The sequence below is a fragment of the Ahaetulla prasina genome, chromosome 2 (genome assembly GCF_028640845.1).
Source record: "Ahaetulla prasina isolate Xishuangbanna chromosome 2, ASM2864084v1, whole genome shotgun sequence".
NCBI classification, from domain to species: domain Eukaryota; kingdom Metazoa; phylum Chordata; class Lepidosauria; order Squamata; family Colubridae; genus Ahaetulla; species Ahaetulla prasina.
In genome coordinates, this window is record NC_080540.1 from 187,886,352 (window position 1) to 187,904,995 (window position 18,644).

Below are 18,644 nucleotides of genomic sequence, written 5' to 3' on the forward strand. Positions count from 1 at the left end.
GAAAAGGGAGAAAACCTACCAGAGAAGATTGCAGAGATATTACAGTGGTGACGGAAGAAAGTAAGGAAATAATTTTAAATGGAATTGATGAGATATATAGAGTGCATACAAGATATGCGATGAGAAATAATCTACCCGGAGAAATGCATGTCAGATCACTAAGAAAACTTTGAGAACGGAGAAGAGCTTAATGCTGGGAAAGACTGAGGGCAAAAGAAGAAGGTGATGACAGAGAATGAAGTGGCTGGATGGAGTCACTGTGTTGTGACCCAGGTTCCTGGACCCGGACTCCTGGACTCGGATGATTCAGAAAGTGAGGGAGAAGACCTGGCAAGCCCTGCTTCTCTTGGGCCCTCTCCCTCCCTGGCACCCACTCAAAGGGAGGAGGAGGGGCCGGCAAGGCCTGATTTTCTCGAGCCTTCTTCTGATTTGGCAACGCCCCAAGAACAGTTTTGGAGTGATGCAAGACTGCATGAGCGTGACCAGCGCGCAGCAGAAGCAGCATTGGAATAAAGCCAAGGAATGATGGTCATGCAGTGACATCTGCAGAGACTATAAATAGGAGGCGGGACTTCCTGGTTTTTTGTCTTGGACAAAGCAAAGAATTTGCACGGGCAAACTGTATCAATGGAGGGAAGAATATATTCGTGAGTAATTCTGACCTTATCTATAATTTCCTCGTTATCTCTAGAAACTTGGCAGGCCCGTGGGTAGATGTGGCCAGGATATTTATCTATGTAAATAAATTAGAAAAGAAGGCCTTTGACTGACTCTTTGATGGGAGTATTGGGGGAGGGAAACAGAACACACTGGAGCAGTAGGTGTGAGCTTAAATGGACTCCAGAGGATGGTAGGGGACAGGAAGGCCTGGAGGAACGTTGTCCATGGGGTCATGATGGGTCAGACACAACTTTGCAACTAACAACAACTAATTATTATTCATAATGAAAAATTGAGAGAGTTAGAGAAGGATATAAGATAAGCGGTTTGAATGTGGAAGAGAAAGAATAGTGTGGAATTTTGCTAATAAGAAATATGGAGATGAAATGTTGAAGTGAAAGAGACTATAGATAAGGAAATATAGGAGAATTATTTGCAAAGCTATGAAAAATGTGAAAATATGAAAAATATATTTCAGAGTCACTGGTATGAGATGGGTGGCTATACAAATTGAATGAATGAACAGTAGATGGAAATAATGTAATCAAAGAAGAATTAAGATTAATAGAAGCAGATAGCTACAGAGAAATTTTGATGGAAAGAAATTTGAAAACTGTTAAAAAGGATTTGTTGTTACATTTTATCTTACCTCTGGTTTTAATTTCATTCATTACATTTCACTCTTTTTCAATATTTTGCATAGTATTTCTTATTTCAAAAAGAAATAGAGTAAATGATTCACAGGTTTTCACATTTCAAGTTCTTTTATTAGTTTCTTTTTATATAATTCACTCTCATGCAAACATTTGCATTTCTATGTGCTTGTCTGTGTAGATGTATTAACTTCCGATGGAGAAGAAGCATATAAATCTAACAATACATACTTTGAAGAAAAAAAATGGCCTCCGAAGACTCTTTCTGAAATACAATAATTTTCTAATAAATAACTTGTTTTAATATTAGCAAGTTTTCCTCTTCTTTCTTATTCAATGTCTCCTAATCCCAAAGATTATAAAACATACTACATAAACCTTCATTTTGGCCTACAGTAACTGGCCCTCTCTAGGTCAGGGATCTCCAACCTTAGCAACTTTAAGCCTGGAGGACTTCAACTCCCAGAATTCCCCAGCCAGCTTTGCTTTGCTGTCTGGGGAATTCTGGGAACTGAAGTCCGCCAGGCTTAAAGTTGCCAAGATTGGAGACCCTGCTCTAGGTAGCTCTCTTTCTTTCCACTCTCTGTCTTTGTCTTTGTGTATTATAAGGGTAACATGAGACCTTCAGCCTGTAAACCAAAGAAAAGGAGTAATTCATCCAAACCTTCCTTTGTGCAAAGACAACCTTACCCATTCTCTGTATTGCTTTAAAATCTTGGGCAAAGTTATGTTCGTAACTATTTCAAAAGCTTCTGATGGTTCCCTTGTCAAGGTGATAGACACATTTCCTTGAACAGGTTTTCCATACGTGTACCTGTGAGAAACAAATGGAAGAATGGAAAAAAATATGCTTGAGTGTTAAGTAATGGTTTTGTGCTGCATCAGGGGAAATCCTGAATGTATCAAGAATTAAACCGTAAACATTCCTTCAAATTAGTTCAGCTGACCCTGGTGGGTCTAAGTATACTTAAGCCTAGACTAATTCTGGTGGTTTTCTGAAAGTCCAGAAGAAAACTCATGTCCTGCCCTAACGTGAAGGACCCTTCAATGGACAGGTCAAAGCATAACATTATGTTTTTAATTTTAAAAGTTTGAAAGACATGGGAGAAAATGCCTATCTGCAAATGATGGGCCATCTTTGTAAATGTAGTGCCACAAACATCTGACATGGAAGACAGTCTGGAACTTTGAAAAAACAAGAACAATTTTTTTGGTAATTTAGTAATTAATGAGAAGAGCAATTTTCCACATTTGATTGGCACAAGTTACATGGCACTTCTTCAATTAAGGAGCAAGAAACAAACAACGTTATCATCAAATTAGTGTAAATGTCAATAAAATACATTCTTTTAATTTCTGCTTTCTAAAGATTAGGAAGAACTGTAAGTGGAAGATAGAAAAAGTGAGAATTAATATTGCCTTTTTCATGGACACCCTGTACAGGGGGGAAGGAGGGAGGGAGAGAGAGAGAATGAGAATGAGAATGAGAATAACAGCAATACAATAAAATGGAGATCCCGTTACATGCTCTTGGTTTAAAAAGGTTGAAATCACCATCTGTGGGAACACATTTACAGCACAGGAAGGCAAATATTTTTATCTTCCATTTTTTTTCCATAATATTTTCAACAATTTAACCAGTGTACAATACATTCAATTATCCAACATTTATTCCTCCCCATAAATTATGCTCAATCGGGCCTGCCTAGTCGCCACTCCCTTCCTTAAATCTTTCTACCCTTCTCTACCTTCTTTTACTTTCTCCACCTTCCTCCACCTCACTTTCCTACTTCCTCTCCTCCTTCCCACTTCTCACTTCCATCCTTTCTAACCCTTTCACTTCCCCTCCTTCTTCTCCCCCTACTACCTACCTACCTACTTTCTTCCTTCTCTCTTCTCCTCTCTCCCTACCCTTTCCCTTCTGGAGTGGTTGCTGAGCAGGCCCGACTTTGCACCATTCCAACTTAATTAATTCTTCAATTATTTGTGTACATTGGCAATCAATCAATTTATAATCTTCCCCCTCCCCCCCCAAGACTTCCCAGAACAAAATGCAGGGTATTATATTTAACAAACATAATCTAAAATATAACATAAGACATAATCTCCAGTCCTTTCACACCTTCCCACTATCAATTCCCTTCTTTCTTAAACTTACTAATACAAAACAAATCCTAACTTCACTCAAAAGCTAATTGGTATTTTTTAACCTAATACTTATTTTGAATGTAATCAATCCACTTTCTCCATTCCAAAACATATTTTTCTTGTGTATAGTCTTTCAAGTAGGCAGAAATTTTTGCCATTTCTGCTAAATTGGATACTTTACTAGTCCATTCTCTAATTGTAGGTAAGTCTTCTTTCTTCCAATATTGTGCAATCACAAATCTCGCAGCAGTTATTACCGTATATACTCGAGTATAAGCCGAGTTTTTCAGCACGTTTTTTGTGCTGAAAAGCGCCCCCTCGGCTTATACTCGAGTCTACGTCTCGATGTACTTCGGGAACCCCGCACAGGAGACGCCAAAGAGGCGGCGAGATCGTCCGGCGGGATTTGCCCAAGGTTGAGCAGTTCGCGCGGACCGAGCCAAGCGGTCCCAGTCAGCTGAGCGGTGAAAGCGGGCGGCGCTCGGCATGTCGAAACCCTCCTCCCTCAGCCGAGAAGGCTGGCGGCTCCCGCCCGCGCGGACCGAGCCAAGCCGGTCCCAGTCCAGCCGAGCGGTGGCGACATGCCGAGCGCCGCCCGCCACCGCTCGCTGGACTGGGACCGGCTTGGCTCGGGTCCGCGGCGGGCAGGGGAGCCACCAGCCTTCTCGGCTGAGGGAGGAGGGTTTCGACATGCCGAGCGCCGCCCGCCACTGCTCGGCTGGACTGGGACCGCTTGGCTCGGGTCCGCAGTAACTCCCGCCAGGCTGTGCCGCGAGGAAACCATTTAAAAGCCCAGCTTCGGAAGCAGGGAGGGAGAAGAAAGAAAGCCCTGGCGGTGCAGGGAGAGGGCGGGGCGGGGGAGCCGCCAGCCTTCTCGGCTGACGCTTTCACCGTTCGGCTGGACTGGGACCGGCTTGGCTCGGGTCCGCAGTAACTCCCGCCAGGCTGTGCCGCGAGGAAACCATTTAAAAGCCCAGCTTCTGAAGCACGGAGGAGAAGAAAGCCCTGGCGGTGCAGTGAGAGGGCGGGGCGGGGGAGCCGCCAGCCTTCTCGGCTGACGCTTTCACCGTTCGGCTGGACTGGGACCGGCTTGGCTCGGGTCCGCAGTAACTCCCGCCAGGCTGTGCCGCGAGGAAACCATTTAAAAGCCCAGCTTCTGAAGCACGGAGGGAGAAGAAAGAAAGCCCTGGCGGTGCAGTGAGAGGCGGGCGGGAGCCGCCAGCCTTCCCGGCCGACGCTTTCACCGTTCGGCTGGACTGGGACCGGCTTGGCTCGGGTCCGCGCGGCGGGGCAGGGGAGCCACCAGCCTTCTCGGCTGAGGGAGGGAGGGTTTCCCCGACATGCCGAGCGTCGGCCGAGAAGGGTGGCGGCCCCGCCCGCCTCTCACTGCACCGCCAGGGCTTTCTTTCTTCTCCTCCGTGCTTCAGAAGCTGGGCTTTAAATGGTTTCCTCGCGGCAGGCGGGAAGAAGATGCTCGGTAGCAGCGGCGGCGGAGGCAACCACCACGTCAGGAGGCTTTCAAGAAGGCGGCGTCCAAGGGGAGCAAGGCCATGATGCAGAAGGAGAACTCTACAATATATAATGCTCCCCACTCCCAACCCTTGAGGGCAAGCCAGAAAGATACCAAGATTGATGATAGTAGGAGCCATCCAATTAGAAAAAAAGATACAAGTGAATGGTTGAAGACCTGAATATTACTATTCCCTACTGGAATAGCCTAATATCAGTTTTCTTCTGAATTTACATTAGATAACATTCAACTTATAGAGCCATCTAATTGATTTGCTCAAATAATAGAAGTTAAAAAATATGCCTGTGCTTTGCCATCTGAATTACTTATACAAATAACTCATGATGGCAAACGTATCCAGCAGACATTTTCCTCCCTACAACCACCACACTCTGAGGCGAATATGGCTGAAGGAGTATGATTAGCCCAAGGTCAGAACTCATGGTCTCTGGCTTTCTAGCATGGTACCCTTTAGACCAAACCGACTATTTTTATTATATCTCGTAGGAATTATGCCTGGTAGGTAGGTACAAAGTCTAAATTACTTACAAGACATAAAGTACATTGCATTGGGAGACATTTGTTTGTATCTGAAAGCTTTCAAAAACTACTGAAGAAGTTGCCACCAAACTCTATTTTACTATGACAAAAGGTGAAATCTATTTATAATACAGCAGGTGAGTATATTAACTGTATTTAATTAATAGAAGCCTCTTCCTACTTTTGGAAGGCAGCTGCAAGCATTATCCAAACAAACAAGATTTAAGTATCAAGTATAAAAATAAATATTCAAATAAATATTCATGTTATTTTACTTGGCTCTATCTTTATTTTTTACATTGACCAGTAGCTGCCTCATTTCCCACCCTAGGCTTATACTCGAGTCAATAGTTTTTCCCAGTTTTTTGTGGTAAAATTAGGTACCTCGGCTTATATTCGGGTCGGCTTATACTCGAGTATATACGGTAAGTTCAAAATCAATTTAGTCTCTATAACTGTACAGTCTGAAATTATTCCTAATAAAACAAACTGTGGAGTAAACTTAATCTTCTTTTTCAAAATGTTCTGCATGATCCACCATATTTTAATCCAAAAAGCTTTAACTTTTTTACAGGTCCACCATATATGATAATAAGTAGCATCTTCACAATCACATCTCCAACATTTTGCTTTCACATTTGGATACATACCCGACAATTTTTTTGGATCTAAATGCCATCTATAAAACATTTTATAAAAATGTTCTCTTAGATTTTGTGCTTGTATAAATTTAACATTCCTCACCCAAATTTTTTCCCATGTGTCTAGCATTATTGGTTGTTGGAAATTTTGTGCCCATCTTACCATACAATCTTTAACCAACTCTGTTTCTGAATCAATTTCTACCAATACATTATATAATCTCTTGGTCTTTTATTTGTTTTACCAAGTTATCATCACTTTGCCTAATACCAATTTTCTGATCTATTTTCCATCTAGTTTGCAGTTGTCCATACTGAAACCATGTATAATTCCTCCCTTCTTCCCTCAATTTTTCCCTAGATTTTAATTGTAATTCCCTCTTCTCCATTATCAAAAGCTCTTTATAAGTAATAAACTCTACTTTTTGAAATATATTTATATTATCTATCATATGTCTGGGGATTGCCCATATTGGTATCTTACCATCTAACTTATATTGGTATTTTTTCCAAACCCTCAACAAAGCACTTCTAACCATATTATTCTTAAATGTCTTACCAATTTTCTTGTCATATAATACATATGCATGTCAACCATATAACAAACCATAACCTTCTATATTCAAAACCCTTTCCTCTGTTAAATTAATCCAATCGGAAATTAAAGATAAGGTGACTGCTTCATAATACAATTTCAAATTAGGCATTTTTAAACCCCCTCTAATATCTTGCATTATTTTTAAGTATAACCAGGAAGGCAAATATTTTGTACCATGGCTGTGATGATTCAAAATGATGATTGCCATTTAGCAGCCAAAGATAACAATAACTAGTAAGAGTAAGAAAGTTAATAAAACTACTCCCCACCCTATTTTACCTTATCTACTTTAGGTTACCTTTCAAAAGTGTTCATGTAAACCCAGAGGCATTCTTGCACCTAAAGATAATGTTAAAGCCTGATGACTTGCTATATAGGGGAAAAGAAAGCTTAGTTTACTTTCAGGTTTTACTTACTTTCCACAGACACTGAGCTGAAATACTTCATCTAAAATGGTAACCAGTGGTGGGTACTTGAAGAAAATTTCAAACCTAGGCAGCTCTGCAACACCCAATAAACCAGAGAAGAAAGGAAGGAAATGGAAAATTTAGCTCATATAAAGATGAATCCATTATACACAACCACAAACTAATTGGTCTGGAGTAAGCACAAATCCCATCATGAAAGTTTAGGGATTTTAAACTTAGGAAAAGGAGACAACATGACAAAAACTGAACTTGTCTCTGTTTCTAATAGTCCTAGAAGTCAAGATGGATAAACAAAAATATTTTCTATCCAGCAGCGTTGACCTGTAGAATTCACCATTACATAAATGTCAGCATGGGTACCTTTAAACAGGAATTAGACACATTCAAAAGTCTATTTTCTTCCTAACAATAGAGACAGCTATTTGATGCCTATGAAACCAGAAGAGAGAACTAAAGGAGTTTTCTAGCATCTTCTTAGGTTAACATATTTTAAATAAATTATCCCTAAGATCTTTGGCATTCCAGATCAAGGAAGATTGCCATTGGAGTTTCTTTGTTTTTAAAGGCTCCATCTGCTCCTCAGAGCTGTTTCTCCCTTAAGACAGTGGTGAAATCTTCTGTGGTTTGCCACTGGTTCGCTGACCACGCATGCACAGTGTGTGCCAAAGGCACGCTGCATGCGCATGCATGTGCAGTGCGCACCAAATGTACACTGTGTGTGCATGTGCAGTGTGCATCAAGATGACAATTAAGAGGCAAATTATACATGACACTAGTTGTCTAAAATATAAATAATGTATTTATTTAAATAAAAATCCAATATTAGCTGTGGCCCTCTTTTTTTTTTTTTTATTCAAAAAGTTTTACAAAAAATTTTTTTCCCCCTTTCCCCCCAACCCCTCTCCCTTCACAAACCCCCTCCCCCCTGACTTCCCGGAACAAGCACAAGGTATAGTTAAAAATAAAACAAACATATGCTAAAAAAAAAAAATTTTCCCCAAAACTATTATACCAATTTTCCCTCTCTAGCTCTGACTTCCTCCTTACATAACCAAAATCCTTCAAAAATTAACAATAAACAGTAATAAAATATATAGATCAATAGAACAAATTAATCCTAAAGTATTTAAAACCAGCTAAAGCATAAAAATCCAATCCAATTCAGAGAATATCTCCCTTATAGCTTCTATAACCATATAATTTCCCCCCCAAGTCTTTCTTACATAAGATCTTTCGAGAATATTCTATTTAAAATTCAATACAACAGATTATAAAATTTCAATACAGGGAAATTACAATATCTATTCAACTTTAGTCCTTCCTCGTCAAAATCCAGTATAAATCCAAATTTATAAAACATATAATCAACCCATTTCTTCCAAATCTTTCTCACGTATTGTCTTTCAGGAACGCTAATATCTTTTTCTGTTAATATTTCAAAAAAAAAAAATTCTTTCAAGGATGATACTTTTGTCTCTTGCCATTTTTGATGCATTAGTCTCTGTCTTTCCTTCATTACTCCTTTTGAAAAGTCAGTCACAATATTTCCTAATAGTTCCTTATGTCCAAGAATCCACGAGTTACTGCCGTATATTCCCTCAATCCGAAAAGAGAACTCTTGGAAAGCATTAACCCTGTGAATTTTTCCATTTCGGGAGACAGCCTCCTGTAGCACAAATTCAGGCATTTCATCCAAACTTTTTAAAAAAGGCTTCTTTACATCAACTTGTTTATTCAGGATCCTATCTTCATATTTATCCACTTTTGTTATCTCCTCCATTCCATATTCCAAGTCCTGATTACATTGGTTAATTTCCTCCAAACTCTCATCCAAAACGCCTCCATTTTTTTCCAATTCATATTTTTGAGTAATTAAATACATTCTTTCTGTATAATCCTGTATAAAGTCACGAATCCATTCTTCTGAAAAAACCTTCATGGCAAAGTTCTTGCTGAAAATCCCCTTATAAAATACTTAAACAAACTAAAATAATCCAACAATCCACAGTCCAGTACAATAAGATAAAATCTCCATTCAGTTTCACTTTCTCAACAAGTAAACGCCATTTTATTTCATTGTGTTGATTATAGATGAGAGAATTTTTTTAAAAAAAAAAAATAGAAGTCAGATTTAATACTTGCAATTTAAATGACTGATCTCCTGTGTTTATTCCGTCTGCTTATAAACATCCATAACAATCACTTGAAGCAGAAGTGGTCGCTCTCTTCTCTGTCTGCATGAAGCAGAGACACGTTGGGGCTGGAGCTTTTTTTAGAAGGATTTCCAGGGAACTTTCCCTTTCAAGTTCCCCAAACAGGGCCTCTAGAGAGAGCTCTACCTTTCCTTTTTCTTGCTCTTTCCCTTCCCCTTACCGGGGAAGGTACTTTCAGCCGCTGTTTTCGCCGGCTTTTACAGAATCCCAGCGCGGGCACCCTTAGGGCGTCCTTCGGAGAGAGCGGAGCCACCAGAAGTCCAGCTGTGGCCCTCTTTAGTGTAGTATCAAAAACAATTTTACTTTGCCACAGTGGTGGTTCAGTGATGCTATAATTCACTAGTGTAAAAATTGTAAGCACTGTAAAAAAATGGCTAAATCAGTCATTTGAATGCTGGTGCACTTGGAACTTCAGCTCCTAGAATTTCCACAAGAATGTAAATGGAGAATGGTAGCTTAGCTAAGACTGTTATAAAATAAAGCAAAATTATCTAGAGAGAGAGAAAAAAATATACAGACACACACTATACTGTTATAATTTTAAGTTAAATCATCCGTTACAATTCAATATGAATAATTTCTAAAAATATTTTCTTCAAAGGAGTTTGCCTACTTTTCTCCATTTTGTTTTTAATCTCATTTTTCTCTCTTCTACAAATTGAAAGAGTACCAGAGGAAAATCTGAGTTATGACATATACCATATTTTTGGGAGAATAAGATGTACTTTTTTCCCCCCTAAAAGAGGCTGAAAATTTGGGTGCGTCTTCTACTCTGAATGTAGCTTTTTTGAAGCTTTTTCTTCAGCACTAACGAGGCACTAGTGAGTGAAGCAAGATCTCGCTTTGCCTGCTCCCTCCGACTCTCAGCTGTTTTTTAGAAGCTTTTTTTCAGTCCTAAGGAGGCACTAGCAAATGAAGTGATCTCTGTGCTTTGCCTGTTTTTCTCATTGCTGAATGAATTTTCATTCTCACAGAGGCACAAAACCCAATCTCTCTCAGCCCTAGGAAGAAAGTTCTGAAGCCACTTCCAAATGTTGCTAAGAAAACTGCAGGACCTCATTCTTGTAATCATCAAGATTGACTCAAAAGACAGTCACAACAACAAACACTAGAAAAGGATTACCATCACAAGGGAAAATTTGCTATATAAGTAGTCCTCAACTTACAACTACAATTAAGCCCAAAATTTCTGTTATTAAGTGAGACATTTGTTAAGCACGTTTTGTCCCATTTTGCAATTTTTCTTGCCACAGTTGTGGCAAGTTATTCCAGTTGATGAGTGAGTAACCCAGTTAAGTGAATCTGGCTTCCGCCTTGACTTTACTTGTTAAGGTCACAAAAGGGGATCACGTGACCTTAGGACATTGCAACAATCATAAGTATGAACCAGTTGCCAAGCAACTGAATTTTGCTCACATGATCATGGGGATGCTGCAAAGGTCGTAACTTTAAAAAATGGTCATAAGTCACATTTTTCAATGCCATTGTAACTTTGAATGGACAGTAAACGAACTGTTGTAAGTCAAGGACTACCTGTACAGGACACTGCTTTTAAAAATAAGTAAAGAATCTGGACATCATAGACTTACCATAATATGCTTTATATCTATTCATTATTTAACTATTTAACTATTAAACTATTAAATTTAACTACTTAAGAAAAACAAGAAATCCAAGAATAAACCAGCATGGTTGCACAAAGATCTCTCTGAGAGACTGAAAGACAAAAAGGACAAGTACAAAAAAATGGAAAGAGAGACACATAACTAAGGCTGATTATCAGGAGATAGCCAGAACATGGAAAGACCAAGTCAGGAAACCAAAGGCTCTGAATGAACAAAAAGTCAAAGATAATTTAAAAAAAGTTCTTTCAACATATTAATAACAAGAAAAAATCAAGGAAACAATAGGTCCACTAAAGAGAGAAGATGGCAAGGAAATAACAGGCAGTAGAGAGAAAACGGAACTGCTTATCTCATTCTTTGCATCGGTCTTCATGCAAAAAGAAACTATAGCCCAACCTACCAAAAACATAACTGTAAAAGACAGACTAGAAATAAAAATATGCAAGAAAATGGTAAAAGAACACCTTTTTTAACTTGATGAATCACTTGATGGATTACATCCCAGAGTTATGAAGGAGCTGGCAGATATTATCTCATAATCATTGTACCATATCTTTAGAAAATCCTGTAGCACTGGGGAACTACCAGAGGATTGGAAAAGAGCTGATGTGGTTCCCATCTTCAAAAAAAAGTGGGGGGAGACCCAGGAAACTACAGACTACCAGCCTAACATCAATACCTGGGAAGACACTGGAAAAATAATAATAAAACAAATATATAAACATCTAGAAACAAATAAAGTTATAATTAAAAGCCGGCATGGGTTTGTTAAAACAGATCATGCCAAACTAATTTTATTTCATTCTTTGACAAAGTGACTTAATTATTAGACCCATGAAATGCCTTGGACATTTCACTGGTCTAATGCAAGGCAATTGACAAAGAAGGCAATTGACAAAGATGACCACAACCGTCTTTTTGGTAAACTAGAAAAATGTGGGATAGACAGCATCACCACCAGATGGATTTTTAACTGGCTGACAAATTGTACTCAATGAGTCATCCTTAATGGTATTATCTCTTCATGGAAGGAAGGAAGCAGTGGGGTACCACACAGTTCCATCTTAGGCCCAGTATTCTTCAATATCTTCAAAAATGACTTAGATGAGGGAATAGAAGTAGAACATATCAAATTTACAGATGACACTAAATTGGCAGGAATAGCCAATATCCCAGAAGACAAGCTCAGAATCCAAAAAGATCTTGACAGACTTGAACAATGGGCCCTATCCAACAAAATGAAATTTAATGTGGAAAAAAGCAAGGTTTTGCACTTAGACAAGGATAGAAGAACAGATTAGATGAAACCTGGCTCAAAAACAGTAACTGTGAAAGGGACCTTGGAGTCCTAGTGGATGATCACTTAAACATGAGCCACCAGTATGGGGAAGCATAGGATCAAATTCACATGATGCGTTAGTACCGCTTTACAGATCCTTAGTAAGACCACACCTGGAATACTCATCCCATTTTGGTCATCACATTACAAATAAGATGTTGAGACTTTGGAAAAAGTGCAAAGAAGAGCAACTAAGATGATTAAAGGCCTGGAGATTAAAACATATGAAGAACACTTGCAGGAATTGGGTTTGAGTAGTCTAGAGAAAAGAAGGACTGGGGGGAACATGATAGCAGTGTTCCAGTATTTCAGAAGTTGCCACAAAGAGGAAGGGGTCAACTTATTTTCCAAATCACCAGGGGCAAGACAAGAAACAATGGATGGAAAGTAAACAAGGAGAGAAGTAACCTTTAATTAAGGAGAAACTTCCTAACAGTGAGGACAATTAACCAATAGAACAGCTTGCCATCAGAAGTTGTAGGTGCTTCATAACTGGAGGTTTTTAAGAAGAGACTGGACAGTCACTTGTCTGAAATGGTATACAATATTTCCTAGGAAGCAAAGGGAGGCTTTGTATTTATTAAATAAATTATTGAAAGGTTCATACAATCATCCAGAGAGGCAGCAAACAGAGTGCATGTATGAGTGAATAGTAATTTAATATATCATGTTTTAAAGTTTTCCCAACTCCAACAGCTAATATGTTCTCCCTTTGAAATATCACCATATTCCTCCACTTTGAATACTTCAGCAGCTTTAGATCTCAGTTCTTTGTCTTCCATTTCAATAGTGTATGTGCCCAAGGCTGCTTCAGAGGCTAGAGGGAAAGACAGATCTACAATGCCATGAAGAGGCTTCACATCCACCCATTGGGCAATTCGATTTTCATCAGGATCCTGCACAAAAGAAGACAAAAAATGTTTTGTTCTCCTGTGGTGGCTGTCATCATCAGCAAGAGTGCTCAGGATCACAAAACAAGCTGTGTCAAATAGAAAGCTTGTATTGAAAACACATATAGAGGACTTTAATCACAAGAAACTTCTAAGGACTTTTATTGTGTCAGTTCAGGTATGATGACAGATTCAGGTAGAGAGGGACAGACTTCCTATAGACATGCACTTTTTGCTACTGAAAATTTTACAAAAAGATTATAAAAGATTTTACATTGAAATTTGATGTTTCAGCCTTGTTCATTTCAGAAAATTTTAGGTTACATTAGTATTTATTCTTAACTAAACCGCTTAAATTTTTATTCTCATCGTTTTACTCTATACCATTTCAGATAGGTGCCTCTCCAGTCTTTTCTTAAAAACCTCCAGTGATGAAATACCTACAACTTCTGAAGGCAAGGTGTTCCACTGGTTAATTGTTCTCATTGTTAAGAAGTTTCTCCTTAATTCCAGGTTGCTTCTCTTCTTGATTTGTTTCCATCCATTATTTCTTGCCTTGCCTTTTGGAGTTTTGGAAAATAAGTTGACCCCCTTTTCTTTGTGAGAATCCCTCAAACACTGGAATAGTGATCTCATGTCTCCCCAGCCCTTATTTTCTCCAGACTGGCCACACCCAATTCCTGCAGGTATTCTTCATATATTTTTCACTCCAGGTCCTTAATCATCTTAGTTGCTCTTCTTTGCACTTTTTCCAAAGTCCCAACATCTTACTTGTAATGTGATGACCAAAACAGGATGAGTATTCCACGTCTGGTCTATAAGAACTATAAAGCGGTACTAATATTTCACATGATTTTGATTTTATGTCTCTGCTTATACAACCAAGAATTGTATTAGCTTTTTCGACTGCTGCCATATACTGCTGGCTTATGTTTAAGTGATCATCCACTAGGACTCCAAGGTCTGTCTCACAGTTACTATTTTTGAGCCAGGTTTCATCTAATCTGTTCTTGTACCCTTGGTTTTTCCTGCCTAGGTGTAAAACCTTGCTTTTCTCCACATTACATTTCATTTTGTTGAACAGGGCCAACTGTTCAAGTCTGTCAAGATCTTTTTGCATCCTGAGCTTCATCCTGTATCTTGGTGTGTTGGCTATCCCTGCCAGCTTAGTGTCATCTGCAAATTTGATTGAAATTCGTCAAGTCATTTTTGAAGATATTGAAGAGTACTGGGCCTAAAATGGAACAGTGTGGTTGGTACACCACTGCTTACTTAATGTTATGTAGATGTGATACCATTAAGGACAACTTGCTGAGTACAGTTTGTTGGCCAGTTAAAAATCTATCTGATGGTGATGCTGTCTATCCCACATTTTTCTAGTTTACCAAGAAGAAAGTTGTGGTATACTTTGTCAAATGCCTTGCTGAAGTCTAAGTATACTATGTCCACAGCATTTCGTTGGTCTATTAATTTAGACACTTCATCAAAGAATGAAATAAGATTGGTCTGGCATGATCTATTTTTAACAAACCCATGCTAGCTTACTTTATTTGTTTCTAGACCTTCACAGATTTGTTTTTGTTTTTTGTTTTATTTTTTCCAGAATTTTCCCAGATATTGATGTTAGGCTGATTGGTCTGTAGTTTCCTGGATCTGGGTCCCCCTGCCCCATTTTTTGAAGATGGAAACCACATCAGCTCTTTTCCAATCCTTTGGTAGTTCTCTGGTGCTCCAGGATTTTTAAAATATATGTTACAATGGTTCTGAGATAACATCTGCCAGCTCAGGGGTGAAATCTAAAATTTTTCCCTATTAGTTCTGTGGGCATGATGAAGCTTCCACAACTTCCGAAGGTAAACTGTTCTATTGGTTGATTGTTCTCACTGTCAGAAAATTTCTCCTTATTTCTAGGTTGAATCTCTCCTTGATCAGTTTCCATCCATTATTCCTTGTCTGGCCTTCAAGTACCTTGGAAAATAGCTTGGCCCCCTTCCTCTCTATGGCAGCCCCTCAAATATTGGAACACTGCTATCATGTCTCCCCTAGTCCTTCTCTTCACTAGACTAGCCATACCATGGGTTTGTTTCTTTTTTATTCTGTCTGGTTCTTGAAATACTTGCCATTCTTTATTCTTTTATTTTTGTCTCCTTTTGCATTTACCCTTGGTTTTACTGTTTTTATTTGTGAATTGCTCAGTCATTAAATAATACTTTTAATTCATAACTCATTTAGATTTTAGTGTTCTGCTTATATTTTCCCAAATTGCTCAAAGCCTGCAATAAAACTTTGATTAATTGATAACATAAATTAGGGAGTATTATAATTGTAGTTCTCTATTATGGTCTTTGGCTTTTAACCAAAATTTCCTAGCATCTTCCTAAAGATTGATTTTGAGACTACTGAATTGTAATTTACAATCTGAAAACTTTTAATTTCTGTCATTAAATCTATATCATAGATGCATTAAGTGGCTTTATGAGGTTATTATAAGAATTTCAATAACAGATCTAATTTTACCTTCAGCTGTATCAGAGGAATCTGTAAGAAACGAGAGAGAAAAAATGTTTCAAAGAAACAGAAAAACCTTCCAGTTCCACTTTAAAGGCAATCAAAGAACTGCTACAATAAAAATTGGTGGGCTTGGTAGCTTCAATAAAAATGTTAATGTTCAGAGTTCTTCATAAATTCACAGAAATACAGGTAGCCCTTGACTTATGACCACAACTGATCCCAGAATTTCTGTTGCTAAGCGAGACAGTTGTTAAGTGAGTTTTGCCACAGTTAAGCGAATCACGGCAGTTATTAAATTAGTAACATGGTTGTTAAGTGAATCTGGGTTCCCATTGCTGTTAGTTGTCAGTAGGTGCAAAAAGACCCCAGGACACTGCAAACATAATAAATATAAGTCAGTTGCCAAGCATCTGAATTTTGATCATATGACCATGAGGATGCTGCAATGGTTGTGTGAAAAATGGTCATCGGTTAATTTTTTTCAACTTTCCTGATACTTATGTTTCAGTAAAGTTGTCCATGAGCAGCAGTCACATATAACAGAAAGCACTACTCACTATTTTATCAATGGCCTTAAATGCATCATCAAGCCTCACAATGCGCCACTTGACTGGAAAAAAAACCATGAATATTAAATACGAAAATATTATTATTTTAACAGTACTCCCTTTCCCCTTTTTAAAAAAAATTCACTTCATATTAGTGACATTCTGATTTTTCATAAATTTATCTTTTATTAAGAAAATCTTGTTCAGGTTAGATTAATAACTGTGTGCTATCAGCAGAGAATCTGGACTCCTGGCAGGGAGCTCTGTTTTAACTACCCACTCATGCAATGCTTACTCTCCTCTCCAAAGGCCCAATTTTGAAAGACCCGGTGCCAGGTCAGGAAGCTATTCCAGATTCTAGTAAAGGATTTATGCTTACCTATCTCTCCAGGCTTGTATAAGGCCTTGCTAAGTTGTATAAGGTCCCTGGAAGAAGCTTTCTTGAGTAGCACTTTCTTCTGGGCCTCGAAGGTCACAGTGCTGCCCTTTCGGATTAGAATATGCACTTTGGCTATTGCTTCTTCCTACATCAGACAAAGAAGGGTAGGTTTTCTTAATGGGATGACTAAGAACAGAAAAATATTCACTTCTCTATCTGCCTCCCCTAGTTGGGCCTCAAACTACAAATGCAGGCACCCACGAGCACACCAGGATCTAGCACTGTAAGATAAAAAAACAACACTGCATCCTCAAGACACAAGCTTTCATACACTCATGTGACGTCAGTGTCACCAGGGGTGATATCTAAAAATTTTCCCTACCTGTTCTGTGGGTGTGGTGCAGTGGTGGGATTCAGCCAGTTCGCACCACTTCGGGAGAACCGGTTGTTAACTTTCTGAGCAGTTTGATGAACTGGTTGTTGGAAGAAATCATTAGGGCAGAGAACCGGTTGTTGAATCACTTGAATCCCACCACTGGTGTGGTGTAATTGGTGGGCGTGGCTTGGTGGTCATGTGACCAGGTGGGCGTGGCCAATAGCAATAAATAATAAAAATAATAAAGTATACAAAACAATAAGAGGTACCAAAAACCAACTTTCACATTTTACACACACACAACACAATACAACTGACTCACACACAATGTAATAGCTACACTTCATCCAAAATGGCCCCTGCAACAAGCAGGAACCTCACACAGCCACAAAAAGCTCAAAACCCAACTTTCACAATTTACACACACACACAACACAACATAACTGACTCACACACACACAAAATGCCACATACAGTTTTGTGAGATTTTGTGTGTTTGTGTAGTTAGAGTGAAACACTACAGAATCACATCAAATCTCAGAAAGCTGCACAAATATTTTATTTTATTTTATTTTATTATTTTATTTATATTTTTAGATAAAAGCAGCTAAATTTAAAACTTCCTTAATTTTAAATTGCTATGTCTAAAAAAAAAAAAAAACTTTAAAAAAAACCTAATTAACTATTTTTTTAAAGCTCCCCCCTTTACTTAACCAATTGAAAGGACAAGGCAGGCAGACTGAGTTGCTCACCGATGAGATGGATTGCAGGCAGGCAGATTGAGTTGCTAGCTGATGCAATTGATTGCAGCAGCTGAAGCAAGGCAGGAATAGTGAGCGAGCCCGAAGGAAGCAGCAAGCTGCCAAGTAGGCAAGTGGGGACTGGGTGATAGGGTGGGCACGGGTGGGGGGAGGGCAGGGATTTTTGCTACTGGTTCTCCGAATTACCCCCCCCCCCATCGCTACATGTCTTTACATGTAGCGATGTAATACGCACACACACATGGGGTGTGCCCATGTGCGTATGTCTCTGCATACGCACATGGTCACACCCAAAATTGTCTTTCTCCTGAATATCTTTGTTCCATTTTTCTCCCTCCTTCTGCACTTTTTTCATGTTCTTTAATCATGCTAATCCTTCCATAGCCAGAGGGATGCCAGTTGGAGATTACTGGAATTAAAAGAAAACCTTCTAATGATGGGAATAAATGAATTAGAAAAAAGAGGATTGTTAAGTGGGACAAAACTTACACCATAATAAGTCCTGCTTGTGGAAACAAAGCTTGGGGCCTGAAGGGGGAAAAAAACAGTTTAGCAGTCTTTTAAATGTACCCAACACACCATCAAAATAAATAGGCTACATGTTGCATATATACTACTTTCCTAAGATATGTTTACTCAGTGTCTAAATTGATGTACCAGTTGATGTACTAAATTAAAGCTATGGTTTAGTTAATTCTGTTCTGTTGACTAAACTATAGTTGGCCGTTGGGTTATACTGTGTTAAAAGGATACCACATTATGGTTTCCCATGTGGTATGAATCCAAAAACAGCCAGTCAGAGAAAATCCTTTACAGCTGAACAT

General features: G+C 38.8%; 1 protein-coding gene across 1 annotated transcript in view; it reads right to left on the reverse strand.

Moving 5' to 3' along the window:
* The window catches only part of A2ML1 (alpha-2-macroglobulin like 1), a 166,173-nt gene that overhangs the window by 144,841 nt on the left and 2,688 nt on the right, over nt 1-18,644 (reverse strand). Inside the window, exons 3-8 of the mRNA XM_058168000.1 lie at nt 16,684-16,828; nt 16,314-16,366; nt 15,763-15,783; nt 13,080-13,251; nt 7,167-7,251; nt 2,004-2,127 (exon numbers count right to left, since the gene is read on the reverse strand). Of these exons, the coding sequence (XP_058023983.1) occupies nt 2,004-2,127; nt 7,167-7,251; nt 13,080-13,251; nt 15,763-15,783; nt 16,314-16,366; nt 16,684-16,828 (600 nt within the window). The remainder of the gene's footprint in view (nt 1-2,003; nt 2,128-7,166; nt 7,252-13,079; nt 13,252-15,762; nt 15,784-16,313; nt 16,367-16,683; nt 16,829-18,644) is intronic.